Source organism: Amphiura filiformis, chromosome 11 (assembly GCF_039555335.1).
Source record: "Amphiura filiformis chromosome 11, Afil_fr2py, whole genome shotgun sequence".
In the NCBI taxonomy this organism is placed as follows: domain Eukaryota; kingdom Metazoa; phylum Echinodermata; class Ophiuroidea; order Amphilepidida; family Amphiuridae; genus Amphiura; species Amphiura filiformis.
The window spans coordinates 42,645,064-42,667,839 of NC_092638.1; the positions used below are offsets into that span (position 1 = coordinate 42,645,064).

Below are 22,776 nucleotides of genomic sequence, written 5' to 3' on the forward strand. Positions count from 1 at the left end.
TGAAATTTGGAAAATTTTGAACAATGAAATAGAATTTTGCTCAATTTTTCAACATTTTCTAGCCAATAACCCCTTATTTGATATCTATACCCAATGACCCCTGCCCCCAATATTTTGTACCGATAGGCCCCTACTTCGTGATGCCAGTAGGCACATACCTTCACTTATAAAGTTCCCCCGTCAGGCAGGGACCGTGTAGGGACCAGCTCCAGGAAGTCTCATGAATTAAGTTGCTTTGAGGCATCATCGGAAGAGCTGGCCGGGCCTACTCATTATGATTTACATAATTTTTAAGGATGGCATTACTAGTTTATAGCTATAAGCTCGAGATGAAAACGGATCATTCCTAAGAGCCGTCTTGCTGAGTGATGTGCTATCAGAATTTTTACAATCTCGTGGTGAAAATTTATATGACCCCCCCCTTCTGCCCACGCAGACTCAATCCATTGTTTGAACTAAGGGGTGAAGCGTGCAAAAACATTTATAGGCCTAGTAAGTGTCAGGAAAGGGAGCGGAACATGGCATGTGCTGCACGATTTAGGGACAGAAAAATTTGCTGTGTTTACGAACACAGCACTAAAACACAGCAAATGTCGCCCTCATCGGATTCGGAGCGTCTGATGTACATGTACGATGCCTGGACTCTGTGCTTCCACCATTTCAAAATTTCACCTGCTACGATATATAGGCCTACATTTCAGAAGTTTGGATTACGATACGTTTCAGATTTACAAAATTTGGATAGTGCTCTACTTAGCAAGCCTAAGTACATGGATGTAGTACTGTGAACTAGAAGTCTGAGGTACATTATATCTACATTGTATACTAGTATAGCGAGGTATTAAATAAAGTGCCATTTTCTTCAAATCAATTAATTTAAAGAATAGGGCACTTTATTTGTTACTGAGGTAAGTAATACTTTTCTTAATTTTAGATAAGTCCTGATAGCTAAGTAAAAGATGACAGAGAACATGAGCAAAAATACAAATAATAATGTCCTGGTAGTGGCCTACTTAGTATTTGTTGTAGTGTAGTCTCCTAGCTCCCAGTACATTGTCGGACTGTATGCCTGCTAACCAATGCTCGGTAACCATGGTAACGATGGCTAGTTAAAAGTTAAAAGTTAATTTTATGTTACAGAGTGGCAACTGTGTTCCAATATCTGTGGTTCAAGTGAAGTTCAGACTTTTACATTTCTGCATAGGCCTACCTGGTAGCTGAAAAGGAACATGCTAACAAATATAAGGGAGCATGTCCCACAATACAAAATTAATCAATAATTTAATCAAAAATAAAATTAAGAAAAACATAAGGGACGAAATAAATAAAAAGTAAGACCTTATCTTGTCAAGCATGATCGAGGAACATGAAAAAAAATACAAGGGAGATTTATCCTACTACAAAATTAATTATTTAATTAAGAACAAAATAAAGAAAAACATAAGGGACGAAATAAGTAAAACGCAAGACATTATCTTGTCAAGCATGATATGAAGAACATAGAAAATAGAAGGGACCAAGCCCAACATTTAAAATAAAATAAAGAAAAACACAAGGGGCGAAATAAATAAAAAGCAAGACCTTATTTTGTCAAGCATGATACGATCAGGTGCATTAGTCATTGCAAATCCTGCATGCATGCAGCATTTTACCTTTGCTGCTTCTGAAAACCCTGTATGCGTGCAGCATTCTAACTTTGTGATCTGGAAATCCAGCATGTGTGCAGCAATATGCGTGCTGCATGCAAGATGCGTGCAAGTTGGGAAACAATTTGCGTGCAGTCCTACAGTCCGCACACAAGTGTAGTCTGCACATAATTTGCGTGCAGATTGGTAGTCTGCACGCAGGTTCTGCAAGCAAATTGTGTGCGCGGTGGATATTTGCGTGCGATGCCTGCATGCATACAGCTGGTTCGCACGCATGAACACGCTACCAGCAGGCCTTGCATGCATGCTGCGCACATCTGCACGTGTGCTGCACACTGCCGCACGCGTGCTGCATGCTTTCGCACACATGTTTCATTGCTTGCATTTTCGTAAGGGGAGGAACATGAAAAAAATATACATGTATAAGGGAACATTTCCCCCACTACAAAATGAATTAATTAATTGATTAAAAATTAAATAAAGAAAAACATAAGGGGCGAAATAAATTAAAAGCAAGACCTTATCTTGTCAAGCATGATACGAGGAACATGAAAAAAATATACAAAGGAACATTTCCCCCACCACAAAATTAATTAATTAATTCATTCATTCATTCATTCATTCATTCATTCATTCATTCATTCATTCATTCATTCATTCATTCATTTATTCATTCATTTATTCATTGATTAAAAATAAAATAAAGAAAAACACAAGGGGCGAAATAAATAAAAAGCAAGACCTTACCTTGTCAAGCATGATAAGAGGAACATGAAAAAAAAACACCAAGGAGAATTCTCATACTACAAAATTAATTATTTAATTAAGAATAAAATATAGAAAAACATAAGGGCGAAATAAATAAAAGCAAAACATTATCTTGTCAAGCATGATATGAAGAACATAAAAAGTATAAGGAAGCATGCCCCCACTACAAAATTAATTAATCATTTAATTAAAAATAAAATAGAGAAAAACATAAGGGCTGAAATAAATAAAAAGCAAGACTTTATTTTGCCAAGCATGATCGAGGAACATGAAATAAATATATAAGGAACATTTCCCCACTACAAAATGAGTTAATTAAATGATTAAAAATAAAATAAAGAAAAACATAAAGGCGAAATAGACTAAAAGCAAGACCATATCTTGTCAAGCATGATACCAGGAACATGAAAAAATATAATGGAGCAGAACCCTCTAATAATTAATTAATTAATCACTTAATTAAAAATAAAATAAAGGAAAACACAAGGGGCGAAATAAATACAAATCAAGACCTTATCTTGTCAAGCCTGATAAGAAGAACATGAAAAAAAAATAGGGGAGCATTTCTCCCAATACAAAATTAATTATTTAATTAAGAATAAAACAAAGAAAAACATAAGGGGTGAAATAAATGAAAAGCAAAACATTATCTTGTCAAGCATGATACGAAGAACATAAAAAATATAAGGGAGCATGCCCCGCTACAAAATTAATTATTTAATTGTTTAATTGTTTAATTAAAAATAAAATAAAGAAAAACACAAGGGCCGAAATAAATAAAAAGTAAGACCTTATCTTGTCAAGCATGATACGAGGAACATGAAAAAAATACAAGGGAGATTTATCCTACTACAAAATTAATTATTTAATTAAGAACAAAATAAAAGAAAAACATAAGGGACGAAATAAGTAAAGCATAAGACATTATCTTGTCAAGCATGATATGAAGAACATAGAAAATAGAAGGACCAAGCCCAACATTTAAAATAAAATAAAGAAAAACACAAGGGGCGAAATAAATAAAAAGCAAGACCTTATTTTGTCAAGCATGATACGAGGAACATGAAAAAAATATACATGTATAAGGAACATTTCCCCACTACAAAATGAATTAATTAATTGATTAAAAATAAAATAAAGAAAAACATAAGGGGCGAAATAAATTAAAAGCAAGACCTTATCTTGTCAAGCATGATACGAGGAACATGAAAAAAATATACAAAGGAACATTTCCCCCACCACAAAATTAATTAATTCATTCATTCATTCATTCATTCATTCATTCATTCATTCATTCATTCATTCATTTATTCATTCATTTATTCATTGATTAAAAATAAAATAAAGAAAAACACAAGGGGCGAAATAAATAAAAAGCAAGACCTTACCTTGTCAAGCATGATAAGAGGAACATGAAAAAAACACCAAGGTATAATTCTCATACTACAAAATTAATTATTTAATTAAGAATAAAATATAGAAAAACATAAGGCGTAAATAAATAAAGCATAAAACATTATCTTGTCAAGCATGATATGAAGAACATAAAAAGTATAAGGAAGCATGCCCCCACTACAAAATTAATTAATCATTTAATTAAAAATAAAATAGAGAAAAACATAAGGGCCGAAATAAATAAAAAGCAAGACTTTATTTTGCCAAGCATGATACGAGGAACATGAAATAAATATATAAGGGAACATTCCCCACTACAAAATGAGTTAATTAAATGATTAAAAATAAAATAAAGAAAAAAACATAAAGGGAAATGAGAAATAGACTAAAAGCAAGACCATATCTTGTCAAGCATGATACCAGGAACATGAAAAAAATATAATGGAGCAGAACCCTCTAATAATTAATTAATTAATCACTTAATTAAAAATAAAATAAAAGGAAAACACAAAGGGCGAAATAAATACAAATCAAGACCTTATCTTGTCAAGCCTGATAAGAAGAACATGAAAACAATAGGGGAGCATTTCTCCCACAACAAAATTAATTATTTAATTAAGAATAAAACAAAGAAAAACATAAGGGGTGAAATAAATGAAAAGCAAAACATTATCTTGTCAAGCATGATACGAAGAACATAAAAAATATAAGGGAGCATGCCCCGCTACAAAATTAATATTTAATTGTTTAATTGTTTAATTAAAAATAAAATAAAAGAAAAAACACAAGGGCGAAATAAATTTACAAAAAAAAATAAGCAAGCCCTATCTTGTCAAGTATGATAAGAGGAACGTGAAAACAATATCAGGGAGCATGCCCCCACTACAAAATTAATTATTGAACTAAAAATAAAATAAAAAGAAGAACATAAGGGGCAAAATAAATACAAAGCAAGACCTTATCGTGTCAAGCATGATACGAGGTACTTGAAAACAAATATAAGGGAGAATTAATTAATTAATTAAATAGTTAATTAATTAGTTAATCGACATCATCTTAATACGTCATCTAATAATAATAATCTAATAATAATTTTGATTAGAATACATCATCTTAATGTTTGCAAACACAGTATGGAATATTTTCATTCTTATGTATGGTGCTGTGTTTGAGTGCTGTGTTTGCAAACACAGCATGGAATATTTTCATTCTTATGTATTATATTATTGTGCTGTGTTTGAGTGCTGTGTTTGCAAACACAGCACTGAATTTTTCATTCTTATGTATTTATTATAGTGCTGTGTTTGAGTGCTGTGTTTGCAAACAAAGCATGAAATTGTTCATTCTTATGTATTATATTATAGTGCTGTGTTTGGGTGCTGTGTTTGCAAACAAAGCATGGAATTTTTTCATTCTTATGTATTATATTTTAGTGCTGTGTTTGAGTGCCGTGTTTGCAAACAAAGCATGAAATTTTTCATTCTTATGTATTATATTATAGTGCTGTGTTTGAGTGCTGTGTTTGCAAACAAAGCACGGAATTTTTTCATTCTTATGTATTATATTACAGTGCTGTGTTTGAGTGCTGTGTTTGCAAACAAAGCATGGAATTTTTTCATTCTTATGAATTATATTATAGTGCTGTGTTTGAGTGCTGTGTTTGCAAACACAGCATGGAATATTTTCATTCTTATGTATTATATTATAGTGCTGTGTTTGAGTGCTGTGTTTGCAAACACAGCATGAATTTTTTTCATTCTTATGTATTATATTATAGTGCTGTGTTTGAGTGCTGTGTTTGCAAACAAAGCATGAAATTTTTCATTCTTATGTATTATATCATAATGCTGTGTTTGAGTGCTGTGTTTGCAAACAAAGCACGGAATTTTTTTCATTCTTATGTATTATATTATAGTGCTGTGTTTGAGTGCTGTGTTTGCAAACACAGCATGGAATATTTTCATTCTTATGTATTATATTATAGTGCTGTGTTTGAGTGCTGTGTTTGCAAACACAGCATGAAATTTTTCATTCTTATGTATTATATTATAGTGCTGTGTTTGAGTGCTGTGTTTGCAAACAAAGCATGGAACTGTTTCATTCTTATGTATTTTATTATAGTGCTGTGTTTGAGTGCTGTGTTTGCAAACACAGCACGGAATTTGTTTATTCTTATGTATTATATTATAATGCTGTGTTTGAGTGCTGTGTTTGCAAACAAAGCACGGATTTTTTTCATTCTTATGTATTATATTATAGTGCTGTGTTTGAGTGCTGTGTTTGTAAACACAGCATGGAATATTTTCATTCTTATGTATTATTTTATAGTGCTGTGTTTGAGTGCTGTGTTTGCAAACAAAGCATGGAATTTTTTCATTCTTATGTATTATTTTATAGTGCTGTGTTTGAGTGCTGTGTTTGAAAACAAAGCATGAATTTTTTCATTCTTATGTATTATATTATAGTGCTGTGTTTGAGTGCTGTGTTTGCAAACACAGCATGAAATTTTTCATTCTTATGTATTATATTATAGTGCTGTGTTTGAGTGCTGTGTTTGCAAACAAAGCATGGAATTTTTTCATTCTTATGTATTTTATTATGGTGCTGTGTTTGAGTGCTGTGTTTGCAAACACAGCACGGAATTTTTTTTATTCTTATGTATTATATTATAGTGCTGTGTTTGAGTGCTGTGTTTGCAAACACAGCACTGAATTTTTTCATTCTTATGTATTATATTATAGTGCTGTGTTTGAGTGCTGTGTTTGAAAACAAAGCATGAAATTTTTCATTCTTATGTATTAAATTATAATGCTGTGTTTGAGTGCTGTGTTTGCAAACAAAGCACGGATTTTTTTCATTCTTATGTATTATATTATAGTGCTGTGTTTGAGTGCTGTGTTTGCAAACACAGCATGGAATATTTTCATTCTTATGTATTATATTATTGTGCTGTGTTTGAGTGCTGTGTTTGCAAACACAGCACTGAATTTTTTCATTCTTATGTATTATATTATAGTGCTGTGTTTGAGTGCTGTGTTTGCAAACACAGCATGAAATTTTTCATTCTTATGTATTATATTATAGTGCTGTGTTTGAGTGCTGTGTTTGCAAACACAGCATGGAATATTTTCATTCTTATGTATTATATTATAGTGCTGTGTTTGAGTGCTGTGTTTGCAAACACAGCATGAAATTTTTCATTCTTATGTATTATATTATAGTGCTGTGTTTGCAAACAAAGCATGAAATTTTTCATTCTTATGTATTATATCATAATGCTGTGTTTGAGTGCTGTGTTTGCAAACAAAGCACGGAATTTTTTTTCATTCTTATGTATTATATTATAGTGCTGTGTTTGAGTGCTGTGTTTGCAAACACAGCATGGAATATTTTCATTCTTATGTATTATATTATAGTGCTGTGTTTGAGTGCTGTGTTTGCAAACACAGCATGAAATTTTTCATTCTTATGTATTATATTATAGTGCTGTGTTTGAGTGCTGTGTTTGCAAACAAAGCATGGAATATTTTCATTCTTATGTATTATATTATAGTGCTGTGTTTGAGTGCTGTGTTTGAAAACAAAGCATGAATTTTTTCATTCTTATGTATTATATTATAGTGCTGTGTTTGAGTGCTGTGTTTGCAAACATAGCATGAAATTTTTCATTCTTATGTATTATATTATAGTGCTGTGTTTGAGTGCTGTGTTTGCAAACAAATAATGGAATTTTTTCATTCTTATGTATTTTATTATAGTGCTGTGTTTGAGTGCTGTGTTTGCAAACACAGCACGGAATTTTTTTATTCTTATGTATTATATTATAGTGCTGTGTTTGAGTGCTGTGTTTGCAAACACAGCACTGAATTTTTTTCATTCTTATGTATTATATTATAATGCTGTGTTTGAGTGCTGTGTTTGCAAACAAAGCACGGATTTTTTTCATTCTTATGTATTATATTATAGTGCTGTGTTTGAGTGCTGTGTTTGCAAACAAAGCATGGAATTTTTCATTCTTATGTATTTTATTAAAGTGCTGTGTTTGAGTGCTGTGTTTGCAAAACACAGCACGGAATTTTTTTATTCTTATGTATTATATTATAGTGCTGTGTTTGAGTGCTTTGTTTGCAAACACAGCACTGAATTTTTTCATTCTTATGTATTATATTATAGTGCTGTGTTTGAGTGCTGTGTTTGAAAACAAAGCATGAAATTTTTCATTCTTATGTATTATATTATAGTGCTGTGTTTGAGTGCTGTGTTTGCAAACACAGCATGAAATTTTTCATTCTTATGTATTATATTATAGTGCTGTGTTTGAGTGCTGTGTTTGCAAACACAGCATGGAATATTTTCATTCTTATGTATTATATTATAGTGCTGTGTTTGAGTGCTGTGTTTGCAAACACAGCATGAAAATTTTCATTCTTATGTATTATATTATAGTGCTGTGTTTGAGTGCTGTGTTTGCAAACAAAGCACGGAATTTTTTTATTCGTATGTATTTTATTATAGTGCTGTGTTTGAGTGCTGTGTTTGCAAACACAGCACGGAATTTTTTTATTCTTATGTATTATACTATAGTGCTGTGTTTGAGTGCTGTGTTTGCAAACACAGGACTGAATTTTGTCATTCTTATGTATTATATTATAGTGCTGTGTTTGAGTGCTGTGTTTGAAAACAAAGCATGAAATTTTTCATTCTTATGTATTATATTATATTGCTGTGTTTGAGTGCTGTGTTTGCAAACAAAGCACGGAATTTTTTCATTCTTACGTATTACATTATAGTGCTGTGTTTTAGTGCTGTGTTTGCAAACACAGCATGGAATATTTTCATTCTTATGTATTATATTATTGTGCTGTGTTTGAGTGCTGTGTTTGCAAACACAGCACTGAATTTTTCATTCTTATGTATTATATTATAGTGCTGTGTTTGAGTGCTGTGTTTGCAAACAAAGCATGAAATTTTTCATTCTTATGTATTATATCATAATGCTGTGTTTGAGTGCTGTTTTTGCAAACAAAGAACGGAATTTTTTCATTCTTATGTATTATATTATAGTGCTGTGTTTGAGTGCTGTGTTTGCAAACACAGCATGGAATATTTTCATTCTTATGTATTATATTATAGTGCTGTGTTTGAGTGCTGTGTTTGCAAACACAGCATGAAATTTTTCATTCTTATGTATTACATTATAGTGCTGTGTTTGAGTGCTGTGTTTGCAAACAAAGCACTGAATTTTTTCATTCTTATGTATTATATTATAGTGCTGTGTTTGAGTGCTGTGTTTGCAAACACAGCATGGAATATTGTTATTCTTATGTATTATATTATAATGCTGTGTTTGAGTGCTGTGTTTGCAAACAAAGCACGGAATTTTTTTCATTCTTATGTATTATATTATAGTGCTGTGTTTGAGTGCTGTGTTTGCAAACACAGCATGGAATATTTTCATTCTTATGTATTATATTATTGTGCTGTGTTTGCAAACACAGCACTGAATTTTTTCATTCTTATGTATTATATTATAGTGCTGTGTTTGAGTGCTGTGTTTGCAAACAAAGCATGAAATTTTTCATTCTTATGTATTATACTATAGTGCTGTGTTTGAGTGCTGTGTTTGCAAACAAAGCATGGAAATTTTCATTCTTATGTATTATATTATAGTGCTGTGTTTGAGTGCTGTGTTTGCAAACACAGCAAAGAATTTTTAATTCTTATGTATTACATTATAGTGCTGTGTATTCTATTATTCTGCTGTGTTTTCGTGCTGTGTTTGGAAACACAGCACTTTTTCCATTCCCTAAATCGTGCAGTGTATCGAACATGGACAAAATTTTGCGCTCTTCATGATAAATATTTTAATTAACTCCTATTTTTGGTGTAAATAAATTATGACCCCCTCCCATTTTGGCATAAACATTATGACCCCCCCCAGTATTTTCACGACCCCACCCCATTAGGAAAAAAATGACAGCCCCTATTACTAACAGGGCATTAATGCACTGGGCTAATGCAGCTAACCATTAAACCAAGGGAATTTCTTGTTTGGTGCTCCTACATAAAGGAGGAACTTCCATTCAGAAGAAGAAAAAGAAAATGGCAGCTTGTGGTGGTGGATTTGAATTTTAACGGTTCAATTTTCGTTTTAAAAGCTTAAAGCCAGTCTGTCATGCCAAGCGGAGGAATGCATCAATATCATCTAGTCATGAACATTATACAATGTGTGATTCGGTGGACAGGCTTGAGCTATTATATAGTAAGCGAATCTTATGACTGCACTGCAGTGTGGCGTGAATCATGAATGCATGCAGCATGGTGGGACAATGGAGTAAGATTTTAGTTTTGGCTGTTCATGCTGCTACTGAGTACCAATCAATTTAAGACTAAACTGCATCATCGGATGCTGTATGTACTGGATAAAGCACATGGTAAGTATACAGTCAACATTTTTGAAAATTAAAAAATGTATTTTAAGCTTACCTATACTTCTACTTATACACATGACTACAGTACATCACTACATCACTGTAGTCTGTACCAGTTAGGGTGCATCAAGTGCCCCTCATTTCAACCATATTTTTTGCTCCTAGTGTCAAACTGTACCATTTAACTAGAAAATCATCCTCTCCAAATTTAAATTCAATCGGTGGTCGGGAAGGGGGTCCACGTGAGCTTAAAGTTGGGACAGAGGCAACCGGCAGCTAAAGTCCGCTGGCAGCTATTGTATTATGTATACAGTTATACACACACATTAATAGCTGCCTTTAGTGAAAGTTTTTAAAGTACTTCAAGTCTCAGACAATACTCAATAAAATGCAAATCCATTTGAACTAATCACAAAGGCAGCTATTTTCAGACATATTTGTGACCGTACACCACGAATGAGCCGTAAATGTCCTCAATTTTATTCTTTGTTACAGTGTAAAATGGGCATGAAGGTCATATTCATAGGTATTTCAATTTGGTGCTACGTGTATCTCATTAAATGAGGTACACGTAGCACCAAATTGAGGTACCTATGAATACGACCTTCATGCCCATTTTACACTGTAACTCAGAAATACAATTGAGGACATTTACGGCTCATTCGTGGTGTACGGTCACATTTGACGTTATAATAATAGCTGCCATGTGCATGTTTCTCTATTTACAGCCGTTTCTGCATGGAAAATGGGTCCATCGCGCACTACAAGCTTGAAGTTTGTGCATGGTAGGTGTTTTTAACTTAATGACAAATAAATCAGGCAGCTATTTAGTTTTCATTACGTTATACTGCACATCACTGTGGCTGCCTTATGAATAACAATGTAATAAATGTACTTTTACCATTGCTTTTTATTTATCAGTCCATATATGATACAAGTTTGGTAAATTAGGTAGTATCATTCAGTTTACGCTTTCTCAGGTTAGGGGTGGTGCAATAATTATGTGTAGGCCTACCGGGGGTGAATTCTCAAAATGGTCTGCCAAAAATCGCTTGCCCTCCCCTTTGGCGTGCTAAAAACCTTTGCCCCCCTTCGACGTGCCAAAAAACCTTTGCCCCCCCTTTTGGCGTGCCAAAAATCTTTGCCCCCGCCCCCTTACACATACAAGATTTTGGGGAACCCGAATTTAAAACATTAAGATTGTCTTAACATATAATGCGAGCGCAGCGAGCTGGAAATTTTGCATATTTGAGCGTGTTCTTAATGTTTTCCACGCCTTTTAGGGCGTAATATAGAAACGGTGCCCAAAATATCTGTGCCAAAAATTGCTTGCCCCCCCTTTCGACCTGCCAAAAATGCTTGCCCCCCCTTTTGGCCTGCCAAAAATCTTTGCCCCCCTATAATTCATTTATATCAAAATGTCTTGCAAGTGATGGAGCAAGATAGAAAATGGACACCTAATCTGAGAAAGCGTAAACTGAATGACACTATCTAATTTACCAAACTTGTTTCATATGGACTGATAAATATTAATTATTGAATTCATTGAAGTATTACGGCACGGTAACGCACGCACCTTACATATTTATGCAGGTTTCCTTGAAAAATCTTTTCTTTTAATTTTCTATGTATACCCGTGCTGTATGTAAAATTTGTATTGTACTTTTGGACCAATTTGGCTGCATGAGTATAGCAAATGTGTTAACTAAGGTTTGCCTATCATACCTTTAATAGAAATAGTTACGGTACTTGAGAACTAGGCATGCTGAGAGCTTCGAAATGTATTTTGGGTCAATCTGGGAGAAAAAAATCCCAGGTAATGGATTCTTCCCTGATGGATTCTAATTTCTAAAAAAGTAATGTGGAAATACCTGCCCAACCATATACTCTTGATGATCCTGAATTTCTTGTTGATGACACCAAATATTTTTTTCAGTTGTTTCAGAAAACTACCAAATGTGTAAGCTTATTTAATTTGTAACTTTATGTTCAATTTGCTTTCAGATGCTATTGAAAAGGGATCCGAATGCGGCAGGAATAGCAACTCATCAATGGCGACTCATCAAGAAGAAAATGCTGTACATATCAGTTATGCAAAATGAGGAGTTCAGAATTCAGATTTTACGCAAAGAAGAATGTGAAAAAAGAACCTTGCTAATTTTGACTCGGACTGTTAAAGATCATGCAGATCTGGATCATGCACATAAAACTTAACTTTAAAGACCATTTTTCTGATTCATGATTTCAAATGGATCCGTCAAAACTTAGCACTAATTATGTGTCGTACTAATTATTGTTTAGAATACATGAGTGGCAAACTTAAGACTATTTTTCTCACTATTTGGCCCCCAAAAAAGTCAGATTGCTCTTTCCGACCGATCAACAACTTTATGTGAAATAATCTGTATTAAGGTCACAACAACTTTATGTGAAATAATCTGTATTAAGGTCACATGTGTTTGTTTTTGCATACCGTATTTGAATTTTAATTTGGTATTAAATTACTCGTAAAATATTTTACAGGTCAAGCTACAAGTTTAAAAATATTGGTTGAGAGGTAGTCGGGTAAATAGTATATCAATAAATATTGGGCGTAAAGCATCCAATTCTGTCATTAATATGTTTTCATCAATATTTTCAGTGATTTTTGGTTTTCATTGGGCAAAACTTAAGCTTAATGGAAAATTAAGCCCCTCCGTGCCCCTCACCTTTGTGGTGCAGCCATGTGATCACATTCTGGCATACTTTTGACATAACCAAGAACTACATGTCAAATATGTATCAAATTTATTTTGACACAAATTTGACATATCAAAAGTACCGGGTATGTCAAATATGATCCTGTTTGACACAATTTTGCACAAATCTGAATATTTGGTGGCATTTTTTGCCCTCAAGTGGGATTTCCAATAACTTGGCACTGACTGGAAGCTGTGCATGCACCTGGGCAACAGGGTAGAAAAGGATTCCCTGTGCTGGCTCACCTCAACGGTAGCTCCACCACTGCATTCACATCAGTGTGTCAAATATGATCACGATTTGATACAATTTTAACATAACCAAGTACTATGTCAAATATGTATCAAATATATTTTGACACATATTTGACATATCAAAAGTATGTCAAATATGATCCTGTTTGACATAATTTTGACACAAAATAATGTTTGACATGATTTTGACACAAATGTGATTTGACACACTTTTGACATAGAACTATGTCAAAAATATGTCAACTTTTGTTTATACAAATTTGACATATGTCAAATTTATGTCAAATTTGTGTCAAATAAATGTCCCAATTCTTATCGTTTTTGTTTGACATAATTTTGACATATATGTCAAAATTGTGTCAAATTTCGGTCAGGGCTTTGCCGCATTCTGTACACAGTCCGTGCAGTGAGCCGGTTCGTATGTTGAGGTTTCACAAAGGTTAAAGATGGTAATCTGAGACTGCATTGAACTACACACAGAGACTGCGTTTGACCTTGTGATCCCTATAAGCAGTGTTGGAAAGAAGTTATAAGTCGCAGTTTGTAATGGGTCTCTCACAGCTAAAACGTTTTGATATGACTTAAAACCAGTGATCTTTTATATTCTAAGCCCTATAATTCATCAATCATTTGTGAATACAAAATGCACAAGCTATTCAAATTGAATTAATTTAAATAATTAAGATTATCAACTCATTGATTCATTGATGATCACTTGTTAAAAAAGGCCTATTCAGTGATTTGCTTATCTGGAGGATTGTAAAAATCATCAAAATTCAGATTTTGGCACCTTTGTTAGTGTCGTAGATGTGCTAAATAAATAAATAAATGTAGATATTTATATAGCGCTTTATGCCGTAAAAAGCCTCAAAGCGTTTTACATTTATTCCGCCGTCATTAGAATATGTCGGAACCACGTTTGCAGCCTACAAGTGGTGCAGGGTCCATCAGTACAACGACTGTGACTACCCCTAACAGCTTCCCATTGCACCTGGGTGGGGTGAGGCAAGCGAGGCAAAGCGCCTTGCCCAAGGGCGCAACACGGTGGTGGGACGGGAATCGAACCCACGCAAGTCGAGCAAACTCTCGGATTATGAGTCCAAGGCCGTAACCACTGAGCCACCGTGCCCTATAATATAGCCTGCTAGTCATGGTTAAGCCGAAAGCCAAAATAAGCCAAACTAAAGACAAAATGAGACATTTTACATGAATATTTAATTTCTATACTTAGATACATACACTGTACATGTATTTGAATGGGGCTGCAACTTTAACAATACTGCTGTTTTCCTCGTTTTTGCCAAATTTAGGCAATTTTTAAACAATTTATATTTTTTAGACTTTTGCTGGGATCACTGCATAGCAGGTGCGGATCCAGAGGGGGGGGCGGAGGGGCACGCGCCCCCCGTAAAAATAGCAAAAGTAGGAAAGAGGGGCGCGAGCCCCCCGTAAAAATGGGAAAAGGGGAAAGGAGAGAAAGAGAAAAGGAGAAAAAGAGAAGAGAAAAGCGAGAAAAAGGGAAGAGAAAGGTTAAATTGCGCGTAATTGAGTAGGCCCGTGCCTACTGCACAGCATCGGGTCGATCGAAGGCCTAATAGGTGTAGGTTCTGTGATTATTTTAGGCATTGCTTAAAGGCAGGTCCTCGGTCCCAAAGCACGTGAAAATCATATACTGCGAGCCCGCTGATATAAAGCTCTGGACCAGTGACTCAGGCGCGGTTTCAGGGGGGGCGGGTCCGCAACTCCTCCCCCGCCCCCCAAAAAAAGAGGAAAAAAGGAGAAAAGAGAAGAGAAAAAGGGAGAAAAGGAGAAGGGGAAAAGTTAAATTGCACGTAATTGAGTAGGTCCATGTCTAAATAAACCGCACAGACGTGTCAATCAAAAGTAGGCCCTGTAATAATTATATAGGCCTGTGATTATTTTAGGCATTGCTTGAAGGCGGGTCCTCTGTCCAAAAGCATGTCAAAATTACTGCGGGCCCGCTGATATACATCAGGGCCCGTCACATTTTGTCACCAAAATCAGTATTAAGACGGACTCCATGCCGACTTCACCCGGCTTCAACATCGATCCATGCATGCTTTAATTGCGAATTTTAGGCCTATAAAGTATCAGTGAAACATTTAAAATTTTGCAAATTGAGTTCGGGCCTTTTTTGTTTTAAAAAGCAATGATATATGCCCTATAATGTAAAAATGATGCACCAAATGGCTTCAATTGGACCTTCATTTTTCAAATTTCTGACTCTGAGGGGGATCCCCCTCAGACAACCCCTGCGTATATAAACAACTGCTCGTTTTCGCTTCTGTATTTCACGCACAGCACTTGGTGTTTTAACCAATAATTTATACAATAACAGTGAAAAAAAGTGGCTTCAATTGGCCTGTCATTTCAAAAATTTTCATTTTTTTTTTATTTTTGAAACTAAAATTTTACACAAAAATAGTGACTAAATGGTCCACCAAATGGCTTCAATAGGTCTTCATTTTCCAAAATTTTCTTACAGACACCCCCCTCACCTGCGTGGTGCAACTTTATGGGTAGGGCTAGGCCTACATATATAAAGCAATAAGTAACACAATAAAAGTCAAAACCTGTCTACTGAATGGCTTCAACTGGGCCGTTTTTGCAAATTTTTGGCTTTTTAAATTAAAATTTTACACAATAATAGTGACAAAATGGTCCACAAAATGGTTTCAATTGGATCTCCATTTTCCAAAAGTTTCTAACTTCTGAGGGGACACCGTCTACGTAGGCCTATGCGTAAACAACTGGCCATTTTCGCTTTTGTTTTGGACACCCGTACACTTTATATTGTTTTAAGTAATAACTTAATGATTAGGCCTACAGTAATAGTGAATAATGGTCCAAGAAAGGCTTCGATTGGGCCTTCATTTTCACACATTTCCGAACTTTATGTAACTAAAATTTTACACAATAGTGTCAAAATCGTCCAGCAAATGGCTTCAAATGGACCTTCATTTTGCACAATTTTCCATCTTCTCAGGGGGGAACATCCCCCCTCAGACACCCCCTGCGTATGTGTAAAGAAGTTGCCCTTTTCTTTATGCTTTAGATACCTGGGACTTTGTTTAAAGCAATTTAATATATACGATAAAATTGAAAACTTGTCCACGAATGGGAAATGGGCCGTCACGGTCATTTCACAAATTTTCCGCTCTTTCAAACTCAAAATTTTACACAATAATAGTGTCAAAATGGTCCACCAAATGGCTTCAATTAGGTCTTCATTTTGCAAAAGTTTCTCACTTCTGAGGGGGGCACATCCCCCCTCAGACACCCACCTGGGTCGCGCAAGCGCGGCGCGATGACCGCTTCGCGGTCATATGGTTCGTCGCGCCCTCTAGAAATCTCATGTATTTTGCGCCCCCCGTATTTTTCTCTCTCTGCATCCGCAGCTGCATAGGCTGTAATAATTAACATTAAATTCACTCACACAAACAAACAAGCAATAGTTATCAGCAGTTGTTACCAATCCCATGATTATTTTTTTATTTGTTAGTACTATAGAGCAGGGAGTGGGCCATCTGTCATAAAAGGAGCAAACAAGCAAGCATAAGCAAAGCAAGCAAGCAAGCAAGCAAGCAAGCAAGCAAACAAGCAACCATCTTACCCAGGTCTTTATTCTTTTGGTTTGTATACAACATCAAAGCATGAAGACAGTGCACAGATGCAAGACATAAGATGTCATCCCCCTGCATATATAACAAAATAATATTCATTGCATTTTACTGTCTTTTTATTCTACTTGATGGAAGTTTATTATAACTTTCTTCATGTGAGTGTGAATCTGTAGAGCAAAAAAATCATTTTAAAAGTTTCGTTTTTATTTTAAAAAAAAAAAAACCCTTGAAACAATGCTTGAAATGATGAACTCCAATTTGTACACCATTTATTCGAAAATATCAGTTAAGCCCTAAAATGCAGATTGTCGCACACAAGTTCATCAAATTGGTAGAAACAGGAGGTTCTTGAAAAAACACTTTGTCAACCACATGTTATTCTTAGTTAGTTGCTGTGGTTTAGCTTGTAAGCGCTGAATTTCATTGGTTCCTGGATGTCATCTATGACACGATACACTGCAGTGTCCACGCCGCCGTGGAACAGGCTTGTTGTGGTGCACACTAGCTGGGCATAGGTAGCACTTTTTTTGCGTAAAACCCCACATGGTACTCGCGCATCTGAATTTGTAGATAAGTTTTGTTCATTTTAGAATAAGCGGATTTGTCATGATAGTAACTCATTGTTTCCTAAATCAAACTAGTTTTAAGGTTTTAATATAAGTCGACTTGACTATTGCGCATGTTTTCAAGGCGTGCGACGCCGCTGTCGTGTTCGGCGTTATGCTGCAGACATCGCAGAGAACGATGCGTGTTGTGCTGTCAATGCTATTTTTTTTAGAGCGATAACTAGGGCCAAAAATAAAGAAAACAATGTTTGCTGAGCGCAAAAAAAAAAAAGTGGTCGCTTCTAATATATTAAATACATGTACAAACCAAACCTTGCCAGCGTGCTTCCAGTAATAACGGACCTCAAAGTAGAACGACAGTAGGGTCCAATAGATGGTATGAAGTTATAGGCCTACCAAACAAACACAGAATCAGGGTTTTTTTTTTTTTTTGTCCTAAACGAGTATTGGTTAAATTGGTTAATTCGTTTTAATAGTATTTTGGCCTAAATGTTGGGTAAGCATTACGGTATATTACAGGCCTATTGAAGGATATAAGTTTGTAGAACGTTTCATAATGAAACACACTACAACAAAATTAAAAACATGTGAAAATGTTATTGTAGACATATATTATTTTGGCAACATTGTTCCAACTAAGAATATGTTTTGCAGCAAGTGTTCAATGTTTTTGATTGTTATTTTTAAAATGTTTTAAAAGTTTATAATCCACCATTTAAATGTTTAAAGCATTTTGTGTTATTGGGTAAAGACCTACTACGTGCACTGAATTCATAATGCATGCGATATAGGCAACACCATCAAAACTATTCGGTTTAAAAAATGTCATACATTTACAAAAATGATATCATAATTGGCCAAACGTTTTTCTACAGCTATAGGCAACCCAGCGCTTAACTTTGCTTTAATTGAACTGCAACAATTGATGATATGAATCCACCTCAGATAATTCCGTGGCCTATAGTTTTTGTGACCAAAAAGTTTTCCTCTCGTAAACGGCACTAAGGATGCTAAGTAGGCCTATGCCTATAATAATTGTAGGCCTATTATAGTCAAAAACTTATACCATGGTGTCAAACGCTTCGCTTTAACATCTTTAATAAATCCTCTTTTTGGTCATTCGAGTCAGGTGAACATAAAGCTGAAAATAACTCACTTTGTGTAACTTGATAACTCTTTGGCCCAATATCTTGCAGAATGGGAGTCTTTCTTACACCCGTTTGTGACCAAAATACATCAAATGATATTTAAAAAAAAAAAAATTCTTAGCCTTAATTATAATAGTCGACATCATTATAATTGTTCCTAATTACACTTCTTAGCCTAAGTATCTTTTTTTTTTTTACCTATAGGTAACTTTTTTTTTACGGTGAAAAATTCCCTGCGTAAACAGACAATTCCTTTTTGTGGCCATATGCGTAAATGAACGCTGATCCGCATCAGATCGCTTCATACCAGCAGCGTGGCACGCACTAAAAATATCCACGCACGCAATTAACTCACGCATGGTGTCGCAGAAAAAATGCATTTTTGACCTATTTTGGTCAATTTACGCGAAAACAAGGTCCGGTACCCCCTTTTTTTTTTTTTGCGTTTTATAGAGCTTTTTCTTTTTCATAACATATATAAAATTAAAAAATTTTGTCTCGACAATTTTTAATACAACGTAAAAGGTGATATATTTTGGGCAAATTGCTGATTTTGCCATTGAAGTGTACAGAGATTTTGGAAATGTACACCTCTTTTAAAACGGCTGTAGCTCAAAAGTGAGGTCCGCACCCCTGTTTTTTTACAGATTTATTATCTACACATATCAATGTACAAAATATGTCAATTTAAAAAAATTTGGTCGATAGGTTTAGTAACGACGGTAAAACCTTAAGCATTAATATAATATTTAATTGACTAAGCTGACATCCACTACCCAAAATATTAGACCTGCTTGTTGTCTATTATACAGTAGAGGATAGCAAAAACAAGTATTCACAGTTGACATTTGGCCTGTCTTTATCACATTGGATTCTTCAGAGCTGTGCTCTAAAACAGAATCAGATATGTGGCCACATTTTGCACCACTTTTCAGCAGAGGCTCATAAATAAATGTGTCCATATTGGCTCCTGTTTAAAGAAGGATGTCATGAAGAACCTGATTGATAAAGAAAGACAGAAATATTGAAATATTAGCTGGTGAGTTTGTTTCACATAAAATATTGGTGTTCTTTTGACATATTCAAATCATTATGCTTTTTCTTTCCCTTCTCATACCTTCAGCATATTATTCTGCAGAATAATCAGTAGTTTTCTCAGCTGACAAGATGAGATGTCTAACCCAACATCTGCATCACTGAGTAGTACTGTCCCATCTCTCTCTTCATTAAGCTTCAATACCGGAGATTGGAAGTTAGCTGTCAGTAATGAGGTCAATACTTTGGTTCCACACACTGAAAGAATATACAAAATATATGAGTAGTTTTTTCACAACCCAATATCTACAGGCCAGGATCTTAATCTGGCAAAGAATACAATTTTATCATGCTTAATATTAAAGGAGGAAACTTTGATGGCAATCATATACCCCCATTCTTTCTTCATGAAAATCATGATTTGGGTATTAATAGAAATTCCATATTTTCCTCATTAACCCCGTCATATATTACGACTGAAAGATGTTTTTTTTTGGATTTTGTACATGTAACGTCAAAGTGGGTTAGCCCATTTACCATTCACATAGTATTCTATATATGGGTGGGTGGCTTCAGATGCACATTTGTGGGTCTCATAATCAAAGTGATTGAAAAAACTACATGCAACTTGTAGATGGGCACCAATGGTCCAGGGGTCGAAATAAGATCTTCTGAAGTAGGGGTAACTTCTTTTGAAAATTGCCCCTTGTTCACATGTCTTTGTATTGAATCAGAGGCAATTTCACATCAACCTGGGGGCAAATGCAAACAAAAACCAATATTATTCTGTTCTGCAGATGAGTGTGCCTTGTAACCCGGGACAAAAAAATTTCAATAAAAAGTTACCCTTTTCTTGAAGATTTTAATCTTCAAGAAAAGGGTAACTTTTTATTGAAAGTGATTAAGTTAATAACATTTGTGTTCGAATGACTTGCTACCTGCCCATGTACAGGGCAGAGTGTCCTGAGTTGTTGCCTCCCATTTGTTCCCCTTACCTCTACTGATATTTTGTCTTGCCTTTTGAATGGTATTAAGGGCAGATGTCAAATCCATTGTGATTTGGTACTGCACCTGAAGGAAGAACAAATAATGTGGATAAAATAAGTTGGACAAATTTAACAACTTTTACCAAATGTTGAAAAACTGCAAAATTAAAACATGCACAAATATGTTTATTTAGTGTGTAAGCTTATGTAGTCATCTTGAAATTAGCTTAAATAAAATTTGAAAAACTCATAAGTTTCCACTTCATGAGCATGATTCCTGAGTTTGGTACTTGTTGTATTTCCCAGCATGAGTAGCTTTTATAATAGCTGCCATCATTAATTTGACACCTTTTAAGTTAAAACTTTTCCAACACTTAACACACCAAAGACACAGAATCAAGCAGAAATTTGCTTTTAACAGACGTTCTGCACAAATTATTATATTCACAACCCATCAGCCTACACTAAGTCATATTTTACCTTGACATTAGTTTTTCTCTGTACATCTATTAGCTGAGCCAGTAAACTGAGGGCACAAGCTTGAAGCGTAACCATATTGGGAGTGTGTATCAACTGCTTGTCATCCATCTGGACAAGTTCTTCTAACATCTGAAGAATACCACTACTTGAAAGGATCACAAGAGCAACTGTATAAAGAACATTAAAGTTGATGGGATGAGAACTTAGATGAAATGAGAGAGATAACATTGAAAGTATCATCATATAATGGAAGGAGGGCAGGTTAGTGTAGTGGTCTTCTCTCACCACTGTGGCCGGGTTTAATTCCCCGCGGTGCCACATGTGAGTTTGGTTGCCGATCCATGCTAACCAAAACTTGGGACTTTTCTATTTCCCTCTGCAAAACAAACTTGTGTATAAATTACCTATATCTTACCTCTGTTATCCGTGTTCTTAGCATTTTGTAGCATCAAGCAGATGAGATAATTCAGAGATACTCTTATCAATTCTGTGTTGCTAGTAGATTCTTTGCTGAGGAGGTTGCTAACTGGAATCAAGAAATGTCAAAGTGCATGTCATGGAGAAATTCAAATGTTTGTGTTTCTGATATAACTTGTAGAGAAAAACAAGGCACATGCACTTATGTCATACTGTTGTCCCATGATGTGCAGTGGAGGCAGCACCTGCGCAGATATTACACTGACACCTTTCATGAGATACATCTTGAATCATATCTTGTGCAGACACCCAATCACTCTTCATGCATGACCTTAACAATGATACTGACTGTATATTTTAGACTTTTAGTTTTTCAAATATTTGCAAGAGAATTAAGATTGAGCAAAACAATGTGAAGTACGTACCATGATATGCCAGTTTTGCTGATATGCTTTCCATTTCTGGGATGTGGCATGTCCTATGAACACAGCACAATAGATCAAGCAGAGCCACACAATGAATATCTAGCAAAATATGAAAAGATATTCTTATTAGCGTAACTAAATATGTTGCTTTGTTGATCACATATGAAAGAGAAATATGAGAAAGGTGTTATATATTTTGTTTCTTATCCAAAGTTAAAAAAGCCACTTGAGTAATGGTTCTCTCGTAACTGCAGTGCTTAATACTTTATAGTCTCAGTAGTATGGGGACCTGTTCAAACTACCAGTTTCACTGCTAGAATCTTGGCAGATGATCTTCAGTCACATTGACTAGTCCCCAAGGTCAACCAGTTTAATACTAAGGACTCATATATTTTGGTCACATCATACTCACAGGGTGCATACAATCTATCAACACCAGAGATGTTCTATCGGATACTTGTGTTTTGGAGTTCCTCAGGTCTCTGTGTTTGGCCCCTTGATCTTTACTATGTAAACTGTATCACTTGGGGACATCATCAGTGCTAACTGTATAATGTAATATGACCTATGCGGATATAAACACACACCTTGGTGTAACTCTAAAGGACCTGCTGACTTCAAGTACGGTAACTATGGTCCATCATCCATCCATTAAAGTGCAATACTTTGTTACCAATGCTAATGTTTGCATCAACCGGTATATAATTTTTTGGTTGCCAAGCTTGAATCATTTTCTTTCCTTTCCTAGATGTAAAACCTCTTTATTGCAAGTAAAAGTGTCCTCCTTGGACTGGCTAGTTGCTTAATAAAAATCCTTAACCATCTACCTTCCTGGAATATAG

General features: G+C 34.9%; 1 protein-coding gene across 1 annotated transcript in view; it reads right to left on the bottom strand.

The window, feature by feature from the left end:
* Positions 1–22,776, bottom strand: part of LOC140164013 (meiosis inhibitor protein 1-like) — a 63,261-nt gene that overhangs the window by 36,811 nt on the left and 3,674 nt on the right. The window contains exons 5-10 of the mRNA XM_072187297.1: positions 21,935–22,033; positions 21,508–21,618; positions 21,093–21,259; positions 20,622–20,697; positions 19,709–19,884; positions 16,868–16,949 (exon numbers count right to left, since the gene is read on the bottom strand). Of these exons, the coding sequence (XP_072043398.1) occupies positions 16,868–16,949; positions 19,709–19,884; positions 20,622–20,697; positions 21,093–21,259; positions 21,508–21,618; positions 21,935–22,033 (711 nt within the window). The remainder of the gene's footprint in view (positions 1–16,867; positions 16,950–19,708; positions 19,885–20,621; positions 20,698–21,092; positions 21,260–21,507; positions 21,619–21,934; positions 22,034–22,776) is intronic.